General features: G+C 36.0%; 1 protein-coding gene across 19 annotated transcripts in view; it reads right to left on the bottom strand.

The window, feature by feature from the left end:
• SYNE1 (spectrin repeat containing nuclear envelope protein 1) overlaps window positions 1–27,533 on the bottom strand; it is a 289,195-nt gene that overhangs the window by 197,586 nt on the left and 64,076 nt on the right. For 14 of the 19 annotated variants that reach the window (XM_071435338.1, XM_071435390.1, XM_071435430.1 and 11 more), the window contains 13 exons: window positions 27,263–27,355; window positions 25,453–25,631; window positions 23,291–23,487; window positions 23,020–23,129; window positions 20,325–20,372; window positions 15,317–15,424; window positions 14,425–14,562; window positions 13,117–13,281; window positions 9,969–10,081; window positions 9,267–9,435; window positions 5,636–5,732; window positions 4,084–4,286; window positions 240–404 (listed from right to left, as the gene is read on the bottom strand). In XM_071435338.1, the coding sequence (XP_071291439.1) occupies window positions 240–404; window positions 4,084–4,286; window positions 5,636–5,732; window positions 9,267–9,435; window positions 9,969–10,081; window positions 13,117–13,281; window positions 14,425–14,562; window positions 15,317–15,424; window positions 20,325–20,372; window positions 23,020–23,129; window positions 23,291–23,487; window positions 25,453–25,631; window positions 27,263–27,355 (1,785 nt within the window). Of the gene's footprint in view, window positions 1–239; window positions 405–4,083; window positions 4,287–5,635; window positions 5,733–9,266; window positions 9,436–9,968; window positions 10,082–10,622; window positions 10,794–13,116; window positions 13,282–14,424; window positions 14,563–15,316; window positions 15,425–20,324; window positions 20,373–23,019; window positions 23,130–23,290; window positions 23,488–25,452; window positions 25,632–27,262; window positions 27,356–27,533 lie in introns of those variants that run through there. The other 5 variants (XM_071435380.1, XM_071435399.1, XM_071435484.1 and 2 more) reach the window with 2 other exon arrangements.

The following is a 27,533-nucleotide window of genomic DNA, read 5'->3' as shown; positions in this document are numbered from 1 at the left end:
CAGCTTAGTTAAGAATGTCCCCTCACTAGCCCCCAACCAGCTGTAAAACCAAAAAGCTAAATAAAAGAAGAGCCCAAATACAATAAATTACTGTCATGGAGTAATTTCTAATTTAAATACTGATGAACAGTTAGGCACTTTAGAAAGCTGTCCTATAGTCCTGCCAACAGGGCAATATGTCTTGCTTCCCTGGAAATGACAAAGTAAATATTTAAAGTGACAAGGGCAAAATCACCTACCTGCTTAACTTGCATAAACAATTCTCTCCATCTTCCATTTAGCAATAAAAGCTGCTGTTTAAGGTCTCTGGAAATGGTCTCATCACATGTTTCAATTAGAAAATTACCAGCATCGTTCATGGCTGTGTGCTGTTGGATCCAATGAGGTAAGTGCCGAAAGAAATCCTGAGGAAGAAAATAAAAACAGTTCCAAAACCTTTTCAATTAGTCTTTATCTTAAATCATAAACCTAAAATTTAATCACCCACTCATGACTTGATAAAATCTTGTTGAGCAATTATCTCCTGGTACTCTTCACATCAAATATGCCACAACAGCATTTTAATGTCTGTGAATATAACCTGTGGAATTAAAAATTACTGCCAGTTTACTTACAGCTCATTTTACTCCCGTGAGTGACTTCAGTTAAACCAATGAAACTCCTCCTTAAGAGAAAAATCCATAATTGAAAATGCTGTTAGGACTCAAGTATTTTCTGTGTTGTCCTTAAACAGTGTGGGCTGACAGTAACCCAGCCATATACAAGCTGTGGAGTGGTCCTTCCCCTCCTGTGAACCACATGCAGCTTTCCAAGGTCTGGCCTCTAACAAGGCCTTTGAAGACTGATTTTTTTTTTAATCACTGCTTCCTCCTATCTCAGAGCAGGTGAGCACAGAGGGGAAAGAGATGGTTGTCACTGATTTTGTCCCCTTCACTGAGACAGCCTAATAAACCATACGCATCTTGTAGGCAGGTATGTACACAGAAACTGGTAGAGAAGACAAAGACCAATTCCCTCCTTTTCTCTGTTCCTGACAGTGGGCAACTGTTCCTAAGGCAGGTATCCCTGGGCTCTATGGCTCCACCTATATCTATAAACAAAACAGGACTCAAGCACTGTCTCATGGTTGTCCACATCTTCTCTGACATGGTTTTGGCTTGTCCCCAGTACCCTTCTCCCAAACAATGCATAATTCAATGAATAGCACAGTCTGATCCAAACAGACTGGATCATGAGGGTGCCTTCCTTCAGGGGAGAAGGAGTAATCAGAAGGATTCAAGCTACCTGATCCTCAGATTTAGGAGGGGCAGTGATGCATTTTGTTTACGACTATCAATCTATATTGATAGTCATAAACAAAATATATATATCAATTATATCAACCCTATAATTCCAAAACCATTCACCTTCCATGTGACAGTCCAATACAGTCCTTTGCTCAATGGTACATAAGAAAAATTCCTATCCAACCACACTGTCAGCCACCCCAAATTTCAGTGCTACAGTTCTGAAACTGTATTTGTCAGAACCCACCCCCATATAAAAGAAGTTCAGATGCAACTGTAAAGAAAAAGTCACGTGGTTGTATACTGGTCAAATATATTGAAGAGAGAATTGAACAGCACACAGTGTTTCAGTTCCTTAAAGCTGAGATCAATAGGATTCAGGTGCTCTGTACTAAAATATCAGTGAAAAAATTTAATCAGCTCAGTAAACTGCATCTGCAGTTTGAAGCTTTTTTCACTTGCAGTGGAGCAACCCCCTTCCTTTGTACAAAGGCTAATCTTTATGAGCACATCCAAAAGAAATAGTCTACTGAATCTGGCACTGGTCAGCTTTCCAATGGTCAGGCTCATTAGAGGGCAAGAAGAAAAAAAGCATGTGGAGTGGACTACTCACATCCTTGTTTCCGCACCTTATTCCCACAACCCATTACCTTCTGCAGACCTGGCTGGGGAGGCTCTCCATTTCAGAAGCCAACCTAAGACGTGTTAATTTTAAATAAGTTTGGGAAGCACACCTCATTCTCAATTAAAACAATGCACCTCTTTTTAAGGAAGTCGCTAGATGAGATCTAGAAGCTCTCTAAAACCTTTTGGATACAGCTGTGTGAGAAAAGTGTGGGAGGATGCAGTTAGAGTGAAATTATGGAAAGTGCTTAGGAGGTAGTGGAAGTAAACAAAGGAGCTGTAGAAGGAACAGTTTGAAAAATCCAAGCATACTGGTATTTTTTTTGCAAAATCTTCAGTATTATAGATTGACAATAAGGTTTCTGAAAACTGAAGCCAATGAGAAAGTCAACATGGCACTTTCTTTTCCAAATAAAACATGCTGGTCTGGAAACGATGCAGAGATAATGCAAAGAAGACAAAATCATGACAGCATGATGAAGGGCTACTGTGGTCTCTGCCTAGGATAGAATATAGAGGCCTTAAGTAACACAGGTATGGTATGGAAATGGGTAACTTTGTATGATATTACTGATATCTTTGTGACTTTACAGAAAAAATATTTTGAAATGTTAAAAATGTTTGACGCCACATTCCAGACAATAGTTATCATCTTTCACATGGTATTCCAGATGATTTTTCTTCATGGCTGTAAAACTATTAATTTTACAAACCACTATAAGAATTGATTTTGGTTTTAATAATCAAATATTAAAACTGCTAAATCAGACCTATCCTGGGAACTATCTAAGTGAATATGATTGCTGTGGAGAGCTTAAATCAACATTAAAAGTAGAACTTTTAAAATATGTATCTCAGTCTACAGACAGATGCTACCACGCAGTTACCTTTAACAGTTTGAGGCAATGTATTTTTAAGAAAAAAAATTAGCATTTTGGGAAGAATAAAGCTTCATGTCTAAGGTTTTCAACAAGATTTCTTGAATTTTTGAAATTATGTATCAGAATGAAAAGAATTACTTGTTGGATTTACGTTAGAAACTAAAAGCAAGTATGTACTGTATGGGCATGTTCAAATTTCTGCTTTGAAAATCTTTGAAGATAAAGTTATACATCCAAACAGAAAAGTAAATGTTTTGATTTTATTCATATGCATGGATTTAAGAATATTTCATTTTAATAATTGTCCAGTTACTTACATAAAACATACATAGTATCTAAGATCACCCTGATCAGCAGAAGTCATCCTTCCTGCCAAGTAACAATTTTTTGAATCTATATTATGCCAGACTGTTTTTTTCACTGTTTTATTTTATTTAAAAAGTGTATTCCATTAATTTACATCAGTTTGAACTAACAAACTTAAAAAAAAAGTCTGCTGTTTTTTCACATAACATGAAATGCTCATTCCTGAACTGATGTCAGTTTGCCCTCTTACAGCCCATGAGAACCCTACTTGAGTGTGAAGAGCTATATAGCTGCTACATTGGGATCAGGTGCAAATTCAGCACCTATTAAACGCAGGACTATTCAAGTCATTCCAGGTTATTATTGAAGGTTTACAAACCTAAATCTCAGTGCCTCAGTACTCTAACATTACAACAGGAAAAAAAACCAAACTAACCAGAAGAACTATCTTTATAACTTCAGGTCCCCAAAAATCAATTGTCTAAAAGATTTATGAAATGCCAGGGAAATGGGTTAATTAATCTGCCATCAAATATAACAACACATATTAATAACACTGCTCTTTGAAAGTTATGAGTACTGAAATCTGTCATCTAGAAAAGTCAGGGGAAATGTCTTTATAGGTAACCCATGATTACTCACTTTGGTGCTAAGAGCTGTATTTGCCTTTGAATTAATCATGCAACATTCCCATCTCTGAGCAATACTGCTGCCCTATATTCATGTCAAAGATGCCTCTAGCCATGGTACCACAGATGAGGCTTTCTCCATTGTGAATATATTCGTGTATGTGTATATATATATATGTATATACTTGGGTACACATATATTTGTCTCTAGATGCTATACAAGCAAACACTGAATCTCCTGTGTTGAATGAAGACAGAATGTCAAAGTCGGAGCAAAACCTAAGCAAACGCAAAAAAAAAAATTCCAGTGTTTCACAATTTACAAAACAGCCATATGAAGATGCTACTAGCACATACCTTTTTGGAATGTTCAGGCTGATTCAGCATTTTTTCAGCATCTTCAAGCCAAGCTTGCAGACCTGCCACAGTGCTGCTGTATCTGTCCCAATTAGCAATTACTTCTTCCAGCATGCTTCTTACACTTCTCACCTCTACTGAGAGGTTCCTCCACTGAGCTGTGGTGTCACTCATGAATTTCATCACATTCTCAACTTCTTCCACTGAAATACAGGAAAGACATTGATTATTTTGTTTCATTACCATTTCTGTAAAGATTAATTTTATATCATGCTTATTCACTGTCATCAGGGAATGTTATTTTAATGTAACTTCTATTTCAGTAGGCTTTTAAATACGAATGTTCAGCTCATAGCCCAATTTTAGCACAAGATCATGACTGAGAAATTAAATGTGTGAATTAAAGACTTAGGAAAGTACATAAAATGAGTGTTAAATTAAAACAGTAACACTGCATATTGTGTGTGGTGTCCATTTCAAATCTGCAATAAAAGAAGTCAAGAGACAGACTTGACTTAAAAATAGCAGTAAATGGGAGTTGCATAATATAAAAACACATATTATGTCTACATTGAAAAGTATGGAATGAACTTCTGATCTTCCTGCCATTGACTTTGAAACCAAACTCCTGTTAATTTTTGCCATTTAACTTTTAGCATTTTCCACATGGCAAGAAAGGAAAAAATGTGTCCTCATTCCAGTGGAAAACAAACAGAGAGAAGAAAAAAAGGGCAAGCAAATGCTGAGACTTCAGAAAAGATGCAGAATATATTTGTTTTAAAGAGTTTTTAGCCAATTTGAACTGCTATTGCTGAATTCATATATGTTAGTACTTGTTCTTTAGAACAGAATTTGCTACTGGATTTTATTAATAGTATTGAATAAGTCTCTGATTTTGTTATTTGTAAGAATACCTTGGAAAAATGTTTACTTTTGTAAAACTTGGATGTCACTATCAATTTAAATTTCACAACAAACAAAAGTATCCATTTCCTCCCCCCCTCAGCACCAGCTGCAAAAATCCTCCAAAGACATTATTGTGCTATGATTAAAGTGATCTCATGTCTGTAATTATCTAGGTCAAACATTGCCCTCGAATTCTCACTGAACCCAGCAGCATTCAAGAATGACAGGAGGAAGCTGATGAACCAGCTATATGTTTTTTCTCATGTATGTCCATACTGCAACTACCATTTGAGTCCCTCTTGCAGGTTTTCAAACTTAATGAATTACCTCCAATAAACCAAAGGATGATTTTGCAACTACAATACTGGGACCAACTCCCAGTTGTCTTTTTCTTTTAAATTAAGCGAAGCCAGGGAGTATTTCCAGGCACTAGAACACGATTTTCCCTACCCCTAATCTGGTTTCTATCACAATTTTTTATCCCAAATTAACAACACTGAAATAATCCAAGAGTTAGCATGGACAACGGGCTTTTCCCAGGAGGAAGTCTGAATATGACCACCCCTCTCCTCTGGAGATTCAGAAGCAGCAGGCTGCTCTGGACCAGGTGCCCACATACTAGTGACAAAGAAATATAGACCTTTACCTGAGCCATTTGCTTTGGCATACATTTCAGCTGCTCGTTTCAAGATCTGGTAGGTAACTTCATACTGCTCAAAGAACTTACTATTTTCAATAACAGACTGAAAAGAAAAAAACATCGTAACAGATAAAACAAAGATGGGTATTATGATTAGCAATAATTTATGTAAAATTACATCAGGATACTGATGACATTTAACTTCATTATTCCTCCATTCATATTTTCATCATTATAAAATAATATTTTAAATACCCTAATTATAAAACAGCATAAAAATGTCACCTTTTCAATTTAATGGTACAGCAGAGTATATAATTTCAAATACAGATTTACTTACTTTCCACAAGGAAATGTTATTTGAAGTTTTCTCATTTGCTGTCTTGCTGGAAATCACTAGCATATGATACTTAAAATATACAGAAACTGAGTAACTAACAACTTGTTTAATGAAAACTGTTTTACCCTCAAAACTAAGTGACTAAGTGGAATAGTTTTAATAAAACAGAAATTTTCCTCCATATATGTCACCACAAAAATCAAATCCAATTGTTCCTGTACTGAGCCTTTGCAGTAAGACAGCTTACACCTTAACAGATGAAAAACTTTTGCTTTATTCTTCAATTTTTCTTTACCTCCTTTGCAACTGCCAAAAAGTAAGATCATGGAAACACTGCACAAAGAGATGCTGCTTTTCCATAGTGTGACACAGTTCTGTTCCTTTGTGAGTGATGGTTTAGCTCTGTGATGTGTTAAAGTGCGATGAATAAATTATCTGGAAATATTTTGGTAAAAAATTTATGCCGCTGACATTTATGCCTCCTTATCCCTTATGGCAAATGAAATTGACCTTTTTTTACATGTCTTTCAGAAATGTTATTTCCTTTAAGTGCAATACAGAATTATAGCTCTACATTACGCAAGCACATTGTATCTTGCATTACCAGTGTTAAAACAGGAAGAGAAAAGTAGAGTTTGGAATGGTTCTGTAATTTATGTTACATCTCACCCCTCCCCAGTTACAGATTACAAAATAAAGGAATGCATACCCCTACATATATCTATACAAGGTTTGGAATGCCAGAATAGACAAAATCAGGCAAGTGTGATTTTGATTAAACCAGGTTTCAAATAAAGTCCATGTTCAATGTATTTTAAGCAGGAGAATCAGATCTTGTGTGTTCATAAACCCATATTATTTAACATGAAAAATGTACTTAAAAATAATTCTGCCAGTATATATCTAAAACCCTTCTATTTAAAACCTTTGACAGTTGCTATGTCAGGTTACAACAGCTTTCTAGTAGATAATTTAGAAATGTGTTTATAACTAAGGAAACTAGAAGTCAAGAACAATCACAATTTTTCTCTGTTCTCCTGTTAAAACAAAATCTGCCATGTCTGAAAATCTACAGGCTTTATCATGAATTGTGTGACAGACTCATGATTTCACCTTTGCCAAACCCATGCAGACATGTTAACCTGAACCAAAACCTCCAAGACTTCACCTGAAAGAGCAAAAAAACTTATATAACAATGATATCAAGAGCTATCTGAAATGTTTTCAAAAATTAAATAAAGATATTTTACTGATTAATCTTGTCTACCATCTGACAAGACTCCTTGAAGAAAATAAGCAGCTTTCTCAAAGCAGTGTAACATATGATGCTAAAAAAGTGCTAACACAGCAGTGCTAAACACATTTCCATGGGGTAAAATCCATGGATGACTGTACCTAGTATCTCCATTACAGTGGAATTTGGTACAATTTATTATTCAGGTTGATGGTGTGCAAGTCTGTGCTGACCTTTACTTCCGGTGTATGTCAGACGGGTGAAAAGATGCTAAGATTAAGTAAAAATCACCACTTTTATTTTTAAGCTACAGTACATAAATATTTTCCAGGCATATGTTCTATCCAGATCTTAATTACGCATGTTCCTAGAATGCTGACATTCCCCAGTCTGTTTTGGCAGACAGACTTACATTTTTATCTCCTGCTAATATAATCACTCTGACTATAAGGTACTGACTACAGCTTTCCTATGTAAGACTCCTAATACACTGGAAGAGTAACACTTGTCCCTTAGTCCTAGAAAACTGGTCCCAGGTAAGCCAAAGCACATCAATCCTCTTTCCATCACATCTTGAAGGAGCAGGAGTCAAGGCCATTTCAAGAGTGAAAATGAGATTTATTTATCTTCTTGTCCTGATTTCCTCATTTTGATGTTATACAGTTTCAAAAATAATGCAAGGAAGCATCTTCCTTCCCTAAAGACCACCTCAGCATCAGTGGTGTGAATTACAAGAACAATTGAGGCACTTGCAAACTAATATACAAATTAATAACTTCATGTTCCTCTTAAAGGAAAAAAAAATAAGAAAGTTACTAAAAAACCTTAAAAGTTCAAGCTACCACTTTTTTATTATTTCCCTTGTCACCTTTTAGTAGTGTTTTTTACAGTCTTAGAGAGTAAAAAAATGGACTACAGTCCTAGTTATTGCACATCACTCCAGTGAACTAAGTTAAATCAAGTAATTATCTGAAGTTTGTAAAGCTTGTCTATAAAAGAAGGTCAACTGACTCTTGAATTTGTGTGTGTCCCTAACTGCTAGAGTTTAAACACTTTGAAGAGTGAGAATTTCACCCAAATTTCACTGAGTTTGAAATTTTCTTTTCAAAAAAGTGGGGACATCAGTAATTTTCTCTGGTCATTAACCTGGCTCTGAATGGTTCTGTAGCTGCATTATTTTTTTCAGACTTAATTTTTGTGTGCAAGTTTCCCCATATGGATTAGATAGAAGGGAAGAATATATTTAGACCAACCCTGCTTTTGAAAGAATCCTTCATGCCCTAATGTAGAAGTGCAGCAGTACTATCATTCTACCTACACTTGGCACTGCACGTGTGAATTTAAAAAGATGCAGCAGCGTAACACTGAAGAAGAAATTATCAATGAAGACTTGTAAGTCAAGAGTTTCTGTTCCTTAACATTGTAAATGGCTGATGCAGAGCTGGAGCAAACTCTTTCCAGAATAGAAATTTAAAAAAAGGGTTTAATATACTAATGCTGAGTAGGAAAAGAAAAATCATTCTTTAGAAGAAGAAAATTAATCCCCTATAGGTATATTATATTAAAAAAATATATGAAGGTAAAATAACATTCTTTTTTATTTGTCTTTTGGAAGACTCTAAAAATATCGTGTGTGAATGCATGCCAAATGCCTCCTCTGTCTTTAACTCTTAAACTGTATAGAGTCACTATAAAGTGCTTCTATCCCGGTGTAAAAGAAGAATAAATTAATTTCTCTGGAATTGCTATAAAAAGGAAGCAAAAATCTAGGATTTGGAACCTCCAGACATGCTTGCTAAATTAATCACTGGACAGCAGCTGGAATAATATTTCTCTTTTTCAAAAAATAATGCAAAGAGAATAATTTTTACTTTTAGCCTTTTGACTAAAGTTCCTCCATGGGGAAGACAGATTGACCTCTGAAGATATATTTCATAGGAATACAGTCATAAAGTTGATGACTGACAAATCTGATATCTGTGTCTGCTCTTTTATACAATTCTAGCAAATTTAAATATGAAAATTTCAAAAATGGTTATAAAAAGAGGACAACCCCAACTTACAATATAATTTTGAAGAAGCAGTTCCACAGACTCTCGCCTTCCGTATTTGATAATCCATGATTTTAACTTTGATTCTGCAAAGACTAAGAGTGACAGCAGACGGTACTTCAGTTCCAGAAACTCCATCTTCAACAGATGGAGCTCAGATGAAGAGACAACAAAATTAAACCTATAAAATGAATCACAGTATAATATAATAGAGCAATATTCATTTTTGCAGAAGACACTGAAAGCAGTTTGGATATTTTTCTAATCTTTCCCCTCATTAAAATCTACAAACATTTAATTATGTGTGATGATATTCTAATGACTGCCCTTGAACAATAAACTAATTACATTTCTTTTTAATCATAGAAAACATCAGTTCACTTCTGTTATTAAGTTTTGCAAAGTCATTTTTCTTTTCACATACATCCTGGCTGTTATATAACATTTCTTCCAGGGACAAGTAACAACAGCATCACTATAAAAAAAGTATTCCTATCCAAAATTTATTGCTTATTTTGATTCTTATCAATCTTAAAAGCATCAGGTTTTTCAGTATATTTTTATGTATATTCTAGGAGGTTTTTCCATCCATCCATCCATCCAGTTTGCCACTGAGAAATGTAACTAGACAGTGATCTCTGCATGAACAGATAAAAAAGCAAACAGGCTCCCCTTCATGCACGGAAGCTTTTCATTTCAGATTGAAAGCCTTACCTGTCTGCCATATCCTCTAACTGGTCATGTGGAACAGGCACGCCATTAACAGACCTGGTCCTGTGGATCTCGTGGAATGCCTTTTTGTGACCATCTATGTTTTTCAGCAGATCCTGATTGGATTTTAAGAAAGAGAGAGATATTGAGAGAGTGGGGGGAGGGAGGAGAGGGAGAGAAAAGGCTCACAGTAGGCTATCTAACTAATAAGCACAGTTTTAAGCTGGCTCTGATGACTCAATGTAGTTAACTATTTGATCGTGCTCTCACATTTCCATGCAAGGTAACGCACACCACATAAGCATTTACAGCAACTTAAACGTTTACACAGGGAACTCCCTTATGTGAAGCTCTGTTACAGCCATGTCGAACAATTATGAAAGATTTTAAAACAGGATACACTGCAAAAGGTTTAACAAAACAAGAACCCTTAACTGTATTAAATAATCTCTGAAAGTCAGTCTGCCAGTATGCTAACATCCCAAAAGCATAATCCTCCTAAATTTACTCTTTAAATCTTTGTAACAGATACTAACCTTTGCTAAGTATAGACTGAAATTTTAAGCAACTGATCTGCTCTGCTATATATAGGAAGAAAATCTATAGCTCCTTCTCTAAGTACATATTCCATATTTAGTAAACTTTTCGCTCTCTCACCATCAAAAGACTTCAGGATGGCTGTCTCAGCCCTGCACGAGCGACTGCGGAATGTGGTACCCGACCTGTATTGCTGCGATCTGAACCGTAGCAGTGCAAGCCCTACGGCAGAGCACACTTCAACTGTAACTAAGCAACACCGCTTCAAACGGCTTCCTGGAGATTACATATTGAAATGAATGACTGGCAGCAGTCTTTGAAGAGATACTCTTAGCAGTAACACGTCAAGTCCCCGGAGAGCAGCTGAGAGAGCATGGAATGGTGGCGGGTTTTTCACTGCAGACAGACAGCTGCTAGCACAAGGTGCTCAGAAGCCTGCCAGCAAAGATCGTACAAAGGTTCCCCCTCTCTCACCTCAGGGAACAAAATGCAGGCTTCTGCACAGATCCTCCATATGTATTTATTCCTACGTGCCAAGGAAGGGCTTCTCCCCAGCCAAATCTCGGTGCTTGCACAGGAGGAATCAGTGGAAATTCTCTGGCTCAGCTCTCTAAATGGCCCCACTATCCCCATCAACCCACCTGGGTTTTCATTGTTTTCTGCTTCAGCCAACACCTTGCTGTGAAGAGAAATGAGCTAGGCTTTCTCAGATGCAGGTGATGTGCTGATTTTACCATGCTGAAGACTCCTGACTGACATAGTCTCACATAAAGGGAAGATTTGGAACAAATATCTCAGCTGTGTTTGAGACCTCGACATACAAGGGATGCAAAGGATGCAAATGGATGCCCCTAACATGCACCCCTAACTGGTGAGTCAAAACAAATCACAGTAGTTTCATCCAACATCAACAGGAATCATGAAAACTTATATACAGCATGCTCATAAAATGAAATCCTGCTCTGGGAAATGACCCTCAGCAAGCACACACATTGCCCTTAATTCCTGGATCTCGGTAGCAATAGCAATTAAAATAAGCATAGGTGCTTGCCTGATTGTGCAAGGTTTGTCCAAATAAGCTTGTACATTTTGTACTAAATTCAATTAGGCCATAAGCTATAAAGTTCACTAAAATAACCCATTGTCAGATGAGACAAAGATAAAAAGGAAGCAATGATGTCATCGGAACAAATCCAAACAAACAAACAAACCAGAAGGCCACAAGGAAACAAGGACTGAAAAAAATACATGAATGCATTTCTGGTACTATTCAGTAGCACATTTGGATTCATCAATTCAAATATGAGCAACAAAACAAACTCCAGGAACAGATATAATTATATATACTTCTCTTGAAGCTTTTTCCATCCCACTCCCATGGGAAAACTCCCCTGGCACAGATTAACCTAAATCAAAGTTTATTTGTTGGCATGGAAATTCCTCACCACAGCATTTCTGATGCAAATAAAAATAGTTTAGGGCACACTCTTTTGTACTTCTTATGAATGTATCAAAAGGAGGTCTACAGTGTTCACATTCTAAGAACAAAAGAGTGTTTGACTTGTTAATTTTTTTTAAACAAATGTCAAATCCTATAAATCCTGAAATCTTTGATGCTACCAAGAAATTAATGAAATTTAGCATTACAAGAGACAAGACCCTGAAAAAATCCGTATCTTCCTTAAAGATTTGAATTTTTTTTTAAATTTAATTAGTTACTACTCAAGTTAGAAGAGCTACAATTGTTCTAATAAAAAGGAATCAGGTGACCATGAAACTTCTCAGCTTTTCATAATATAACATTGCTTTTTGATGAAAAAACCCTACCCATATCCTAAACACAAAAAATAACAAATTTACAAAAAAAGTTTTAATATAGTAGTGATAGAGGAGAAAAAAAAAACAATATAGCCTCAAGTACTGCCTTTCTCTACAGCATCTTTTCCCTATCACTTACTGGTTCAGTTTCTTTTATCATCTCACCAGCATATTTTTTCACCAATACATTTTTCTCACACATATTATGCAAATCCACAGAAAAAACCTCACTGCTTTGGTTTTAAATGAGAACTTGGACTCAGCATAGAACGATGGTACAATTATTTACATTCATCTGGAAAATTTCCTGTTTACCACAGCGTGCTATCTGCCATCACAGATGGCTATCATGCTATCTGTCATCACAACACCATCAAAATTCACTGCATTCTCATTTTCTCCCCCCATGAATGTCACCTGCACTGACTATCAGCACAGTTAGTGCATTTATTCCCTTTTTCCTGTTTCACCCAATTAGTTCATACTGGTTGAACAACGCACCCAATATTATGAACTCCCTACAGAATTTTACCGTAGAAATTAAAATAGTAATACCTGACCTACTTCAGGTAGAAGAAGCAAAAACACTTGAAAGCAATTCTGAATATCTGAATATTGGTTGCAAGATACACAGATACCACAGTTCAAATCACCATGACAAGACACCAACATTTAGCCACCACCAGAACAACACAACCCACAGAAAGTAGAAATAATTATTGTTGCAGAGTATGGATCATTTAAAGCTGTGAAAACAATGGAGGGTAACACACAGAACTGATGCATCCCCATCTACCTTATGTTGTTCAAGCTTCCTGTGTATTGTGTTTGCTGTTTCCTCATGAGCTTGCTGAACGGTTACTTCTTCCCTCAGAGCGGCCTCTGCCCTGTAGAGCCAAGCACCTATGGTACCCAAAGGTGCAGGAAGGGATTTATCAAGGTGTATGTGCCAATCAAGCATCTAGGAAGTAAAAGGAAAAGGACTGAAATTCCTCTCTTGCTAAAGAATACAAATAAGTACATTTATAAAAACCATACTTTACACTGTAAAATCAAACCCCCACATAACAGAGTATAATTGAGACATTAGTCTAGATATATTATTCCACATGAGTTTGGAAATTACAGCGTTCTCACAGGCAACAATATCTCTATAAGAATTTGTTGATTTATGTATTTCCCTTTCTGAATAGTAATGGAGTAACTGGAACAACTGAGAATCAAAATACCTGGAATTTCATCAGTTAATATGCACAGAAAAGGGATACAAGAACTTCTTCTGCCAATGTAATTTAAATCACCCTCCTGTATAAAATCTTTATATCTCTACATTGAACATACTTTTTATATGCAAGATTCACATGAGTCTCAAAAGACTGTGGAGGGGAGAATATAGCAATAAAACACTGTGTCTTATTGTCAATGCCAATTATGAAAGTAAAAATATCGTGAAAATTATGTGAAAATTTCAGAACAATTTTAACCGGATCCTCTGGTAAATACACATAAAAAAATATATTTATGCAGTATGGATATACACTAGTAATAATGTCTTAATAACTTTTAATTTGGGTCAAACAGTATCATTTGCTTAGGATTTTTCATTCAGTTGTCTGAATACTCACATTAATTTATTACTATTGAAAATAGGTCAAAAATAGAATTAAAACCTAATTTATTGGTAACATATTCAGTATTACAAGATTTTTTTTAGTTATACTAAAAAATGCTATATTGGAATTTCTCAAATAACTAGCAATTGACGTTGGAACATTGGGTTTGGAAGTGGCATTGTGTATGCTTTTTTTTCTGTCAACAACCTCTAACTTGGCTGAGCACAGTTACCACTCTTTCAAGTAAAGGGAAATCTCCAAGTATTGTCCTTTTCTTAAAGTTCACATTCTATCTTTGAGCAATATTCAAGATGATAGTGCAGTAAATATTCTCAAAACAAATAAAAAAAAAATCAGCAGTGCCAGAAATTTGGTCCACTTTTAGGTTCCTAATGCCCATTTCAATCAATAGCAAACAAGTGTTTAAAGGATTTCAAATTCCACCCTTCATTTAATAAAAAAAATACATAGCACAATGACTTTCTACTTACCCTGGAAGTAACTCTCTCCCATGCTTGCTTCACCACAGCTTGATCAAGTGATAATTTACCATCTTTCCTTACTGATTGGGTTGCAAGTTCAAACTGTTTCCTTTTTACCTCATATTGTACTCTGAAATGCTTATATGACTGCACAAAGAGAAAACCAAATCAATTGCATTAGAGAGTGAAGGAGTTAAATTCTTTAACATTTATGAAGTACCATAACCTATGAAAATTTTGTACTGATAGCTGTCCTAATCTTTCCCAAAGAGGAATAGCACTTAACTTCTATATTTACTTGTATATTTTTTATTTATATATAGATTGGACTTTTGCATTTCCCTTCAGCTATCAGGTGCACAAACCATATATGAAATAAGATAATAATTGATGAGATAAAACTACAACTGGATTTAATGCTACTTGGGACAGTGGCTGCATTTAGAGAACACTCATGTTTCAGGAGAAAATTTAGGCCAAATTTTGTATTTCTGATTTAGACATTAACCTTTGAGAGAGCGAATGAAAATATAACTCTATGTCCTGTCCTCTCCACCTGTGACCTCATCCAGCCTTCAGCCATACCTCCTATCTGAGCTAAATCATGCAGGATCTGGAGGGATGGCACAGACACATGCTCCCTCCTAACTAGGACAGTCCCTCTTCACACTGCTGGGAAAAGCTCTGTGTCAGGCAAACCATCTGTGCACTGTCCTACGTAGCAAGGCTGGAGCTGGCATTATAACTCCTCCACCAATAACAGGCAAGACACTGTGTCCTTATTTATTTAAACAACATTATAGTGACTCTCATATGTACAGATTGCACAAAATACTGCAGTACCTGTTACACATAATGATGACAAAGATTTGTTATCATACACAATTTCCCTGCTGCTTACCTGATATTTCTCTTGTAAGCTTGTTTCTGCCACCTGTGCTCGGGCTATGTCTCTTTCAAATTGTTCTGCCCACACTTTTAGGTCTCTTAGCACCAGTCTGTCTTCCTTCTATGATGTAGTACAACCACACATTAAAAAAAAAACCCTTTGCAGCCTTTTAGTAGAGCTGTCAGATGCAGTCCAGAAATTAACATCTCTGTAGCAATTCAAGGTCATTAGTTGTAGTGAAAGCAAATGTGCCCAATTCTCTTATCATTTCCCTTCTTGCAGTCTAACTGAAAAGCATTCTCTCAGTATGAGAGAAGTCACCAGCTAGACATGAGTCTTACAGGAGTGAAATCATGACAAACAGAGACATGGCAGAGTCAGAGATATCAGCAGTTTTCTTCTGATGTTAAATTAATACCAAGTTCTTTAAAGATATCTTACCAACTAATTTTAGTCTTCAGCAGATTGGCAAAGTCAATTTTCAGTTAAAAAGTTAATTGAGCAGAGACAGGAGAGGATTTTTTAATCTTTTACCACCATTGTATTAGCTGGTCTGCTATTGCTGAAAGTTCTTGTCTGATTGACTTCAGAGTAATCCTTGACATAAAGCTCCAAGCCCAGAAGTTAGCAAAATATTTAGAATAGTTTAACATGGAAAATGAAAAGAAAGAAAGAAAGAAAACCCAAGTATTTTAAATTTCTTTTCCTTCTATGCCATTTTATGGCTTTAAAGAAAAGCATATTTGTTTTACAGTTTACCACTTCAGTCTGTCATGGTGCTGCAGCTTTGTAAGGCTGCAAAGTTTTCTGCAGAATTCAGTGACCTGGCAATGGACAGAAAAACACTAAAGGAAAGTCTCAGGTCTGTGAGCATGTTATAAGCAAAAGTTATCAGGAAACAAAGTATTCTGTGCACTGTGTAAGAAGGCTGGTCAAGGAGGATACAAGTGTCCCTCTCAGATTTCCAAACAACGAACCAGATGTGCTGCCTGTTAATCATAAGCTACTTTTTGAAACCAAAGAAGCCTTATCACTGTAAAATTTGTCAGAAACAGACAAACAACAAATTTGTCTATTACAGAACAAATGCATCTTACATCTCATCATATAAGCTAATCACCTAAAAGGAGTCACACTTCAAGCATTATGTGAGAGAAGAAAAACTGGACCATGGGATAAAAAAGAGTTGTCACTGACTGCATTTAAAAAAACACGGTACTATCTGGTAAGAAATGAACCTGACAGGAGAAAGAAGCCAATTTATGGTTCCTTTCTTTGAAAGCTGCCTAAAATTTGTAAAATATAACTTCCCCTTAATAATTTTTAAAAGCTAAAGCTTTTGCTTTATTTCAGCGAAGGAAAGGACAGGTTCCTCAGATAAGAAAGAAATCTTTGATGTATTTCTACTAATTCTTTTACTGAGCCTCTGCTCAGAACACAGTTAGTTGGACATAATTTGCACAACAGATTTGCAATTAGCACAGTTATCCAGATAGCCAGGTAGCTGCAGTGAGGTTAACATGCTGTTAGAGCAGCTGTGCTGGAATAAAGTTCTCTGCAGCTTGTGCTCCTGTCTTCTGACACACAGGCTGATACCTGAGAAACAGTATAGCACAGATACAACACCTCCCTGCTCCAGCTACCTGTAATACTGGGCTTTCCTTGGTGTGCCAAGAAGCCAAAACTCCCAGCACATCCAAATTTTCAAATCATTTAAATATAGAGAAGGAAAATAAAATTTCTATTCTTCTTGTTTGTGTGAGTATAACATCAAGATTCTTTAGGAAAAGCAGCAAATTTATGACCACCCCCCTATGAGGAAGATCATAGAATAATTTAGGTTAGAAAGAACCTCTAAGATAATCAAATCCAGCCAAGTAGAATATAAAAAAGAGCATCTTAACTCATTCAGTCATGAAGAAAGAACTTGGGTATTAAATTTGCTCAATTCCTAAGAAGCTATAACTTTAGTGAGACTATTGATATCTCTATTAGTATTTAGCTGCCAGCTCCATAAAAGCAATACTAAACTTTGCAACTTAGTGGATTGAAAATACTACAGCAATCTCACTAACTGAAAATTTCAGTAAGATATTATTGATTGAAGTGATGAAGGGAAGAAGCGTGCCCCAATGCTCTGTATATTACTTCTAATTCACACTATAAAATTCAGTTTCATAAAACACTGTTTCATATTCCTCATATTACTTAAGGTAAGACAGACAGAGCATCTATAGGCCTGCAACTGTTCATACAGTAATCTGAGCAAAGCAGGTATTTTGCATGATTACATCACTAGTTTAAAAATTTAAATTTAAAACCCATTCTGACCAAATGTTTCTGAAATAGAGTATCGCTGGGATTAAGAATACCTTGATGGTACCTGAAGATAACACAGGAACAGCTTCACCTCTCTCAGACCACATATGGTTTCTCTGATACTAAGTAAAGAGGTAGCATTTAGCCTTCTGCATTTTAAAAAACTATAAATTTAAGCAAATTTTGATCACTTTAATTGCAAAAGATGTGGATGCTTTAGCAACCACCTAACTAGATGCTATAAATTACATTGTGTAACAATGCATGATGAATCTTTTATTTATTTATTCATATGTTTTCACAGGTGTCCAGTTCAGTAAACCACTTACCACCTGCAAATTAAATTCTGTGGTCCTTGGTTGATACTAAAGCACTTTAAAGTCTCAGTTTGGGAAATCAACAGAAGAGATTCACTTTCTTAGACACCAAGGTACTTGTCATCAACACCCACCAGATTTAATGAGCTATCATTCTTAAAAAAAGACTTTAGTGTCTAGCATTCTTACTCTTAATAAAAAAAAAAATATCAAAATTATATTCTCACTGATATGTAAACTATTTTCTAATTCTGGCCCTCTAAAGTAACATACAGATCAGAAGATAAATCACTAAACAGAAATTATCTAGAATAAATATAACTATTTGTGCTTTCTCTGGCATTAGGACCATTGATCTCTGATTCATCTATTTGAATTTATCTAAAATCCTGTGGTTCATTCAGTATGCTACTTCCAAGCAGCATTTCTAAATACTAATTTATCCTTACACAATTCCATGAACGTTCGCATATTTGTAGAGATGAACAGAATTGGAGCACTCAGCTGACAAGGAACATCAAAGAGGTATTTAGAGAGAAGAGTTTGAGTTCTGGTATGATAATGGAGTACACTTTAAATTTGCAAAGAAAGTTTTCAGCTCAGAATCAGTATTTTATTAACTGATATGCCAGATTTAATTTGAAAATTACATAATACAGAATACTGTAGGGTTTGAAGAGCTTAAAATATAATGAGAATCTTAATTATGGACTGGAGAGGAAGTATTTTGTTTAGTTCCCTAAGATGTAATTATAAACAAGGTGTACTGATCAAACTCTCAGGCACAGACACAATAGAATTTTCAACTATTACCTTTTAAATGAAAAAAAGCTTAAGTCTGTTTTTCAGGGACATGGAATCATTGTATTGCACATGCCCTGAGAAAATGAAGTCCCTTCAAAAATGTTTCTGCATAAATTCAACTGATTAAGCTGTTCATTTTGAAAACTCTGGCTTATATATATACAGGTCACTGGATATATATATATATATATATATATAGGTTACTGAAACTCACTCCCTTACAGCAGTATCACAGACACAGGGTGAAAGCTGAGCCAGGCATCACCTTCAGGGATGAACTATTAATGACTAGCTGCAGAAGTAGACTAAATCCCTGGAAAAGCTCAGAAAGCTATTTTTGCAGCTGCTGCTCAGGAAATTCCTCTTACACTGGGGAACTCTGCTGGCATAAAAATGTCAGAGATGACAGGATTATCTTCTGAATTACTTGCTCATCAGAGCACAAGAAGAGAAAGACTTTACATCAGAAATACTTTGAGGGGGTGAGCTTTAAGTACAGCTAAATTTATACCATGATAAGGAAATCGGCAGAGCTTTTACCACTTCAAATCTCCTCTGGCTTAAGTAATGTACTGGGGCTGTGTAAGGCTAAGGATTTATAAATTCACATTAAAGGTGCCCAAACTTGCTTGAATGGATTGAGAATATAGGAGTAATTCTGCTATCAATATAAATGGATTGAAAATATAGGAGTAATTCTGCTATCAATATAAATCTTTGCTTCAATACATCACTAGTTAGATATACACAATATGAGATGAAGATGAACCCTTGATCCTAGTAATTTTAAAATAATCTATTTAATAAATTTATTTAGAAAAAAAAAATCCCAACCAAAACCCCCCAAGAATGTGGAATCTAGCCAATTAATTGGATCAGATCAAACTATAAAGACTATTGACTGACTGCAGTGACACTTGCTATTTATTTCACAATGTATTCACTTCTGCAGTCTTCCAGTTTCACCTCTGAATGCTCACTTCATATACTCTGTGTTAGGTTTCTCAACTTAGAAAATTAGAAGTAGCTAAAAGTCTAGGGTGGTTAAAAAAGTATATTTTTAAAAATATAATAATCTAGATGAAAAAGGAGCAGCACATCACACAATTACAAATGAATACGTTCCTTCCAACTCGCAAGCCACACACATCACTTACACAATCATACACTCTACTATCTACTCTATAAACCAAAAGACATAAAAATATCCATCTAAAATGAGATTAGATGTGTAGAAATATTGAACTATAATCTATTAATTTAATGTTTATATCTATACTTTAGAAAACCAAGAGCATAGTCTGAGATTTATTATTGGAATGTCGACTTTCTTTTCTATAATATTTCTGTGAAGTTATTTGCAAAATTAAGTGTTAGGCTGTTAGGGTCAGCTCATGTAAGAGAGCAGACCTAGATTCATCATGTTAATACATTGCTTTTCAGGAAAGATAAACTTAAGATTGGCAAACTAATATGCATTAAGCCCCCCAAAATCTAAAATCAAGTAAGTGCAAGATTAAAAAAAGATAACAACCATGAAAGGTCCAATCCAAGGAATTATTCTGAGCATACACCCTTACCTTAAATTTCATAAAAGAAATGACAAAAGTTGGGATTGCTTGAAGTTCCTAGCAATATGAAACAAATGGGAAAACAAGAAGCAAGGAAAAAAAAAAAAGAAAAGAAGCAAAATAAAATAAAGCAAAGCAGGCAGAAAGTCCAGAGAGAACAGTAAGAGCCACACATGTAGGAATACAAGATGTACTTAGAACTATTATCAAGCTCATATGTCTATATTATATCTAGTGAAGTAATTTTCATATTAGATTTGACTTCCAGATTGTTAGTCACTACATAATTTATTTTATATGGAAAACTAATTACTTTAGAGTCACTGTGTTTCTTTGAGATATGTTGACTACATGAGTTCATACATGTTCATAGCTGGTCCATGTGTGAGAGATTAGACCCCTTTTAATTCTGAAAATGCATATGCAAATAGCTCCTCCCTCTGACCACAAATAAGGGATAAGTTTCAATCATTACTCCACTTCTTCCAATGCAAATTCTTTATAAACTGAGCATTAAATAAGAAGGGAAGACGAACAGGAATTTGTGTGGACAACACATCTTGAGGAAACACAGTGACGGCTGAGCTGGGTGGAGGTGGGGAAAGAGGGTTAGAAATCTCCTCTTGCCCTCCCTCTCCCTGCCAAAATTCACCCAGACACAGTCTGAAGCAGGATCCTTCTAACTAAATGTAGGCATCTGCAACAAGGATAGACCCTTTTCACTTCTTCAGGCAAGGTAGATAAAACCAGCTGTATCTAGCATCTACTGTCCAACTTATTCTACAGCAGGCACTGTCAGGCAAAATATATTCTTAAACAAGAAATTCTAATTAGTCCAAGAGTTCAGGGGGCAAGAGTCTTGCAAGGTTATCTCTCCCAGGTACCTGGATTGTGTGATAAGTATTTCTTTAGACTATACTTCAACAGGAAGACAGAGAGGCTAAAAATAGGGGGTTATACTGGTCATAAAAACAAAAAGCTTTTTAATCAACCGCAAACAATGTTTTATATATCATTACCTAAGGGATGGATTAATCTGACTCTGTTTTATCTCTGTGGAAATGCTCTACAGCACAGGCTTCCAGAAGACTGTTTAAGACACTGTCTTAAGAAAGATGGGGAAGTGTTTATCTTTTGCTGACAACAGGTGGAGTGTTGTAAACTTTTTAGATTTTAAAGGTGAATCCTATTTTAAGTAACTAAACTAACCACGGACAGTAAAAAGGAACATAGCTCTTCCTCCAGGAAACAAAGAATGATTACATGAGAAATTTAGTGCAATGTCAAACTCCTACTTTCTTCTCAAAGTCTGGAAGTTACTGGTTTCTGCAGCATGACATGCAAGAGGTCAGCACTTCTACCAAAATTTATGTGGCTTGCTAGTGGAAAATATCTAAGAAGAGGAAGTGTTTCTGAGATCAGCACATTAGCATGTCAAATTGATTTGTGTTATTCTGCTTCCTAGTAATTCACATAGAATTCCAGATGCAACTCATTATGTGCCCTTCCATAACTCGTGTGCTGGCAAATCTGTGGGTACAGCCAGAGACTGTTAGGGCATAGAATGGCTCAATCCTCCATTCTCCTGCATCATCTCTGCATAAAGCTTGGGGGAAGGGGGTGAGGTTGCTCCTCAAAACCCAATCCCAGCATGGCAGAAGGCCTGGCCAAGGTTGTTGGCAGCAGAAGCTGCCCTTGTGCCATGGTATGAGGATGGCAGGACTGGCTCAGCCTGAACAGGCCACAGAACGAGACTTCAGTGCTCACTCAATCCCTCCAGCAGCCCCATTGCTTAGTGGGATGCTGAGACACTGGCACAAGTATGTACCCAGATTAATGCTGCAGGAAGGAAAATACTAAGTTCCAGTGCTCAGGCACTGGAATCAAACAGCAAAGCTACCGCTACCTTAGCCTCACACACTCCTTTCAAAGCTCTTTTCTACCTCTGTAGGGAATGCAGAGAAACACAGATAAAAAATTGCTTCTTCTTTCTCTCTTGCTGGGGCTGAGCAGATTGTCTCAGCAGTGCTTCCCGTGTTTGCCACGAAGAAAGCAAATCAGCACTGGGAAGTGAGTCATGATAACTTGGCATAGCTGAGCACAGCATTCCAGTGCAAAGCCAATGCACTAGAGCCTACACAAAACAAGTTCCAATGAAAAACACGATTGAAAACAATTCCTTTCAACAAAGAGTTAAACATCAGTGTGAAATAGAAAGGAACCTCTGCCAAAATTGTAAATGCCTCTCAAGCATAAAAGCCCAAAGACTCTACCTAAGCACTATCTTGGACCATTCTTGTTCTTATCCAGAAACCCAGCGTGATAGAAATATAAATGACACATTGCTTCAGGTAAGAAATTATTACAGTATCATTGGTGTTATGCTTAAAAACCTGTTAAGGAACTTTAGGATCCATTGGTTTTCTACTATTTACAATAACTGTTAGTGCTATTGTTTGCTCCTGCTACTTCTGAAAAGAGGAAAATATCTGCAAGATCACCATACTATTTTCTCCACCTACTGAACATCTGCAAGACTTATTCCTTTATTCTTGGCTAATCTTTCCCAGTTTTCTTAGTGTGCTTGTCACTTGAACTGCTCATCAAAAGGAAATATAATAAACCAAAAGAAAGCTACAAAATGTATTTATAAAGCCCCCCCTTCATTATAAACTGGCTTTATAGTTATGCAAGAGAAACTTACATCATTCTCTGGCACATCAGCCACTGTATGATGAGGATCAGGATAGTACTTCAAAAACTGGGCTACATAGGTCATGACAGACTTTTCATCTGGCTTTTCAACATCCACATCTAGACAAATAAAAACATGGAAAATTAAATTTTTAGCAGAATGGCATAAAATGCTGCTTAAAAATCTAGCCACAATGAATTAGTACATCTGGCTTAAGACATGCCAAGTAGTTAAAACTTAGTCAAGTTGAAAAATTCTTTTTCAGCTAAGTATTAGGTACCTTCTGGGTCAAGGAGCCTTGGGATTCCTAGTTCTGCTTCTGCAATTGTGAAGGCTTCTTCCAGGTTTTCTCTATTTGACCTTCCCCTCACTTTCTCCATGTCCACTAAATCTGGGCGGATAGCATGAATAACAGAATGAAATGCAACACCACTCCTCCAACTTTGTCCAAAATCTTTGATTTCAATTCCAACTTGCCTAAAAAATATGAAAGGGAAAGAAGTTAATAACAACATCAGGACTACATGAAATGGGGAGAGATATAAATGCTCCACCCAGGGGTTACCCATTTTTAAACCTAAACCACTTGTTCCTGTAGTGCCCAGTTAGGTCAACTGCAGTCCCATTTACCCACTGCATAAATTCATTTCTGCCTATGAAGATCCAAGTGTTTTTTATCATATACATGATGTATTTGTCTACAGTGGGCTTGCAAGTGCCAATAAGCCACAAAGCAATGAGCAATGGAGGGCCAAAGTTCTCAAAGGTGTTATATGACATACACAGAGTCTGTGGATGTACACACTTCCAATCACTGTTACCTCCCTCCCTATAAATCTCACTCCATCAAAACAGTTAAAACAGCTGCAGTTCAATTAGGTACATCAGTATCATACAAATAAAATTAAAAAAAACCTGCACTAACCTGTTATTTTTTAAAATGATAGCATGAAGAGCGACATCACCACAGTTCAGGGAAAACTACAGCACTCAAAGTTCTCTATGTTCTTACCAAAAGTATGAATGATACTATAAATTCATATATTTAGAACACTTTATAAAAAAGTTTATTTAAAAATAAACTCAAATGATCCAGAAATAGCAATATACAATAAGAAAGTAATCAGAACTGAACTGCACTTCCAAATCACTGCTTCTTTTACCAGTAGTTCTTAAAGGTATGGTGATCCACAGACAGCAAGATGGTTTTTAACATGTTCTGAGCAAGCAAGCATCCTTTCAGGACACTAAGACAGTCTTGCCATTGGGAGGTTCACATAACTGTAACTGAGGAGAGCTTCATTCAAATCTCACTGTGATCAGTGAAACACTTTCACTGACTTTAAGGAAGTAGCCCTTGCAAACAGTGTGAAGCAGGCCCAGGTGAAGTGTACCACTAGGCATCACTCAGCTTCTTTTGGCATATTTTATCAACTCTTCCCAATAAAAATGACAGCTTAATTTATGAACCTATTTTTATTTTGTTTGTTTGCATGTCTGGAAATAGAAGCTGATCACTTTCCATTGCCGGTGTCTTACCAACAACAGTGCAATGAAGAAATTCAAATTAGACAGCACTGCACTATAAATTACTGTATTCTACCTCTGCATCAGTCTGAATCTTTGCAATTACATTTATTTTCTCTGAGGCACCATCCAATAACTGACCACTTCCCCTCTATATTTTGCACAACTGATGTCTTGAAATAGCAGTGATTCTTTAATTTGAGCAAATAAATCCATGTTATTTTACATCTCTAATTTTCTTAGTGTGGAAGCTACCAAACTACTACAGTATCTTTGATATAATTTATGAGGGGGTTAATGCCTTTTTGAAAGCTGAAACAGCATGGGATAATCTTACAGAATAAAGGAAAAAATTCTTAAGTTAACTAGACATAGCAAAAAATAAGTCCAAAATAACTTGGATTAAGAAAAATGAAGATTCAGGGAAATTTGTGTAATAATATTTAAAATGTATCAAAAAACTACAGAGGGATATACATAACTTTTCACCACTTTCCTTTCAACAGCAAGTTGTTCCTCCAAGCTTTCACTGAGGAACGCTTAATCAGTGTGGTACTGGCAGTGCCACATCAAGTGTTTTGGCAGCAGGACTAATGCACTGTCATTCAGACATCTAATTCCCCTTTCAGCTCCTCATTCTGTCAGAGATAATCCCATTCATTAGTCACAAATTATAAAATACGATTGCATGCAAAATTAATGTAAATCATTAATTATTACTTGATTTGTTGTATGGTGGTAACATTTAGCAGCCTCAGCTGTCAAAAAGAATGTAGTGAGGGGATCTATAATTATATATAGAGGAAGGTACTATATAAATAAAGAGCAAAAGGATGATCCCTGACTGAGAGAGCTTAGAGTGAGCAAAAAGCTTTCACTTAAAATATAAAATCAGTTAATCTGTAGTTTACGTACTTTGCTGCTGTGTACTGTAACCATTTTAACAAAGCCTTCCTGGCACTTCCTTGGACCTTGGTTACCACCTTCCGTTTGCTTGGGGGACTTGCAGTTTCTGAACTGACAACACTTTCCACAGAAGAAGCACTGCTAGACAAGGGCTGCAGCTGTGGGAGGTTGCTTGTAAGCTCTTCAATCTGCAGGGAAAAAAATGTTAATGAATTCTTTGTAGATAACCTTCTTGATTCACACCAGTTTCTTTAATAATCTCCCAATACAACTGTCTAAATAAAGTTGGGCAGAAGCTATAATTAACTGTATTTTATTGAAGCATACATTACAGGAGCTGTAGAAACGCTAATGTATGTGACCAGGTGATGGTCTTAAATTCAGAAGCACAAGGCATCTAACAATTATTGACTTCACACCCTAGAGCTAGAAAAATATGCAAGTGTGTCATATTATCTGTTACAGCCAATTATCACCAAAATAGAAGACAATACCTTACAGGTAGTTTAACTTCAGATTATAAAATAATCTACTAATTTCAGAGGAGTGCCATTCAATTAAAGAATGGCAGTGACCTCATCTGGATAGTTTTTTACTTCCTGTTGTACTGTTGTGGCATAAATTCAATTGTATACAAAGGTACTTAGAGGTACCTTGTGATGAAATAGTGAATGTACTGCAGGCAAAGTGCATTAAAAGTGCTTGCTGAGGGTGTAGGGTGATAATTATGCTTTTCATCAAATGAAAATCTTGATTAACTTGATTCTTTCAAGAACATTAATTTGACTAAAAATTTGGTTCCTTAACATGATAAAGCTATATCCAGAGGAAGTTGCAGGATTTTTTTATGCTGTCCTCTTAAAATCCAAAGTTGTCACATCACAGAATGAGTCTGCCAGAATGAGAACCACAGCTCTTATGGATTGCTGCTTTCAATCATGTTAAAATTATGTATCTGCCTGTGAGAAGTAAAGGAAAGGTCAAAAAATGACAAAAATGTTGCAGAGAACTAGAGTCTCAGTAAGACTGAGAAACACGTTCTTCTTTCTTCATTTCAATGAGCTATAAATTAAAATGTCAATATCATTCTGACTAACTTTTATTCTGATGAACTCTGAACTACAAGGCATCAAAGTGGTTGGTGCTGAGGAGAACAGCATCCCTGAGACATCACCAGGGAGCCAAAGAACCCCATAAAGAAGAGCAATAAAACTAGTTGTTATTTTGAGTGTTGAACAGTGACTCACTTTGTTAACCCATATGGACAGGATTTAGAAGCCAGTTTTACCTCCCACCTAACTTCAACAGAATGCAAGTGATTTTTCCTCTACAAATTCAACCCTCTCTCAATATACATGATTCACAGCTAAATTTCATCCTTTCAAATACCTTCATCTGCCAGTGAAATCACCATGTTTACATGTATGGTCTGAGAATAATTACTGACTGACATCCAGTGCACCGTAATTAGATGTTCAGCGCAGTCTGCACAGAGGTTGCTGAAGATACTTGTACCAAGAATCCACAATTCTATTACTTTCCACTTTTGCCATGTTGTATTCTTTACAGAAAGCAGAAGAATATGTTTCAGTGATGAAAGAACTCTGCTCTAGGTAAAGACCAATCTATTCCACAGACAAGTATCTAATTTTATGCAATGTGAAGCACCATCACTTGTTGGTTTATTCAGGATCATATCCTCAGCAAATGACAAAATGACTTAGCTACAGTGAAAGACTGGAACTACATCAGTTCATATAAAGTGATGATCTGAACAATTGTTTGAGCAAGTGACTCTGTAGTATAAAAAATGTAGTACCTGAAAATACAAAATTATGGTCCACACCAAGCCAAGCACAATAGAAGGTCTGCCATCAGCAATATCAGTTGAGTTTATGTTGACAAGCTTAATCTGTACAAAAAAGAAAATGTGTTACTATCTCACACAATATATAGCAATTAAGAAATGCATTTCAAATAGGTTCTATATTTGAAATGCATTTCTGCAATCAAACAAGATTCGCAAGTAAAAAATCCCAAATATTCAATAGTGTAATTTCACATTTAGACAATTATAATTTCACATTTTA

Source organism: Agelaius tricolor, unplaced genomic scaffold, assembly GCF_023055355.1.
Source record: "Agelaius tricolor isolate 1412-34295 unplaced genomic scaffold, bAgeTri1.0.p SCAF_1, whole genome shotgun sequence".
Lineage (NCBI taxonomy): Eukaryota > Metazoa > Chordata > Aves > Passeriformes > Icteridae > Agelaius > Agelaius tricolor.
Note: the sequence above shows the minus strand (reverse complement) of the source record. Positions and strands in the feature narration are given on the sequence as shown.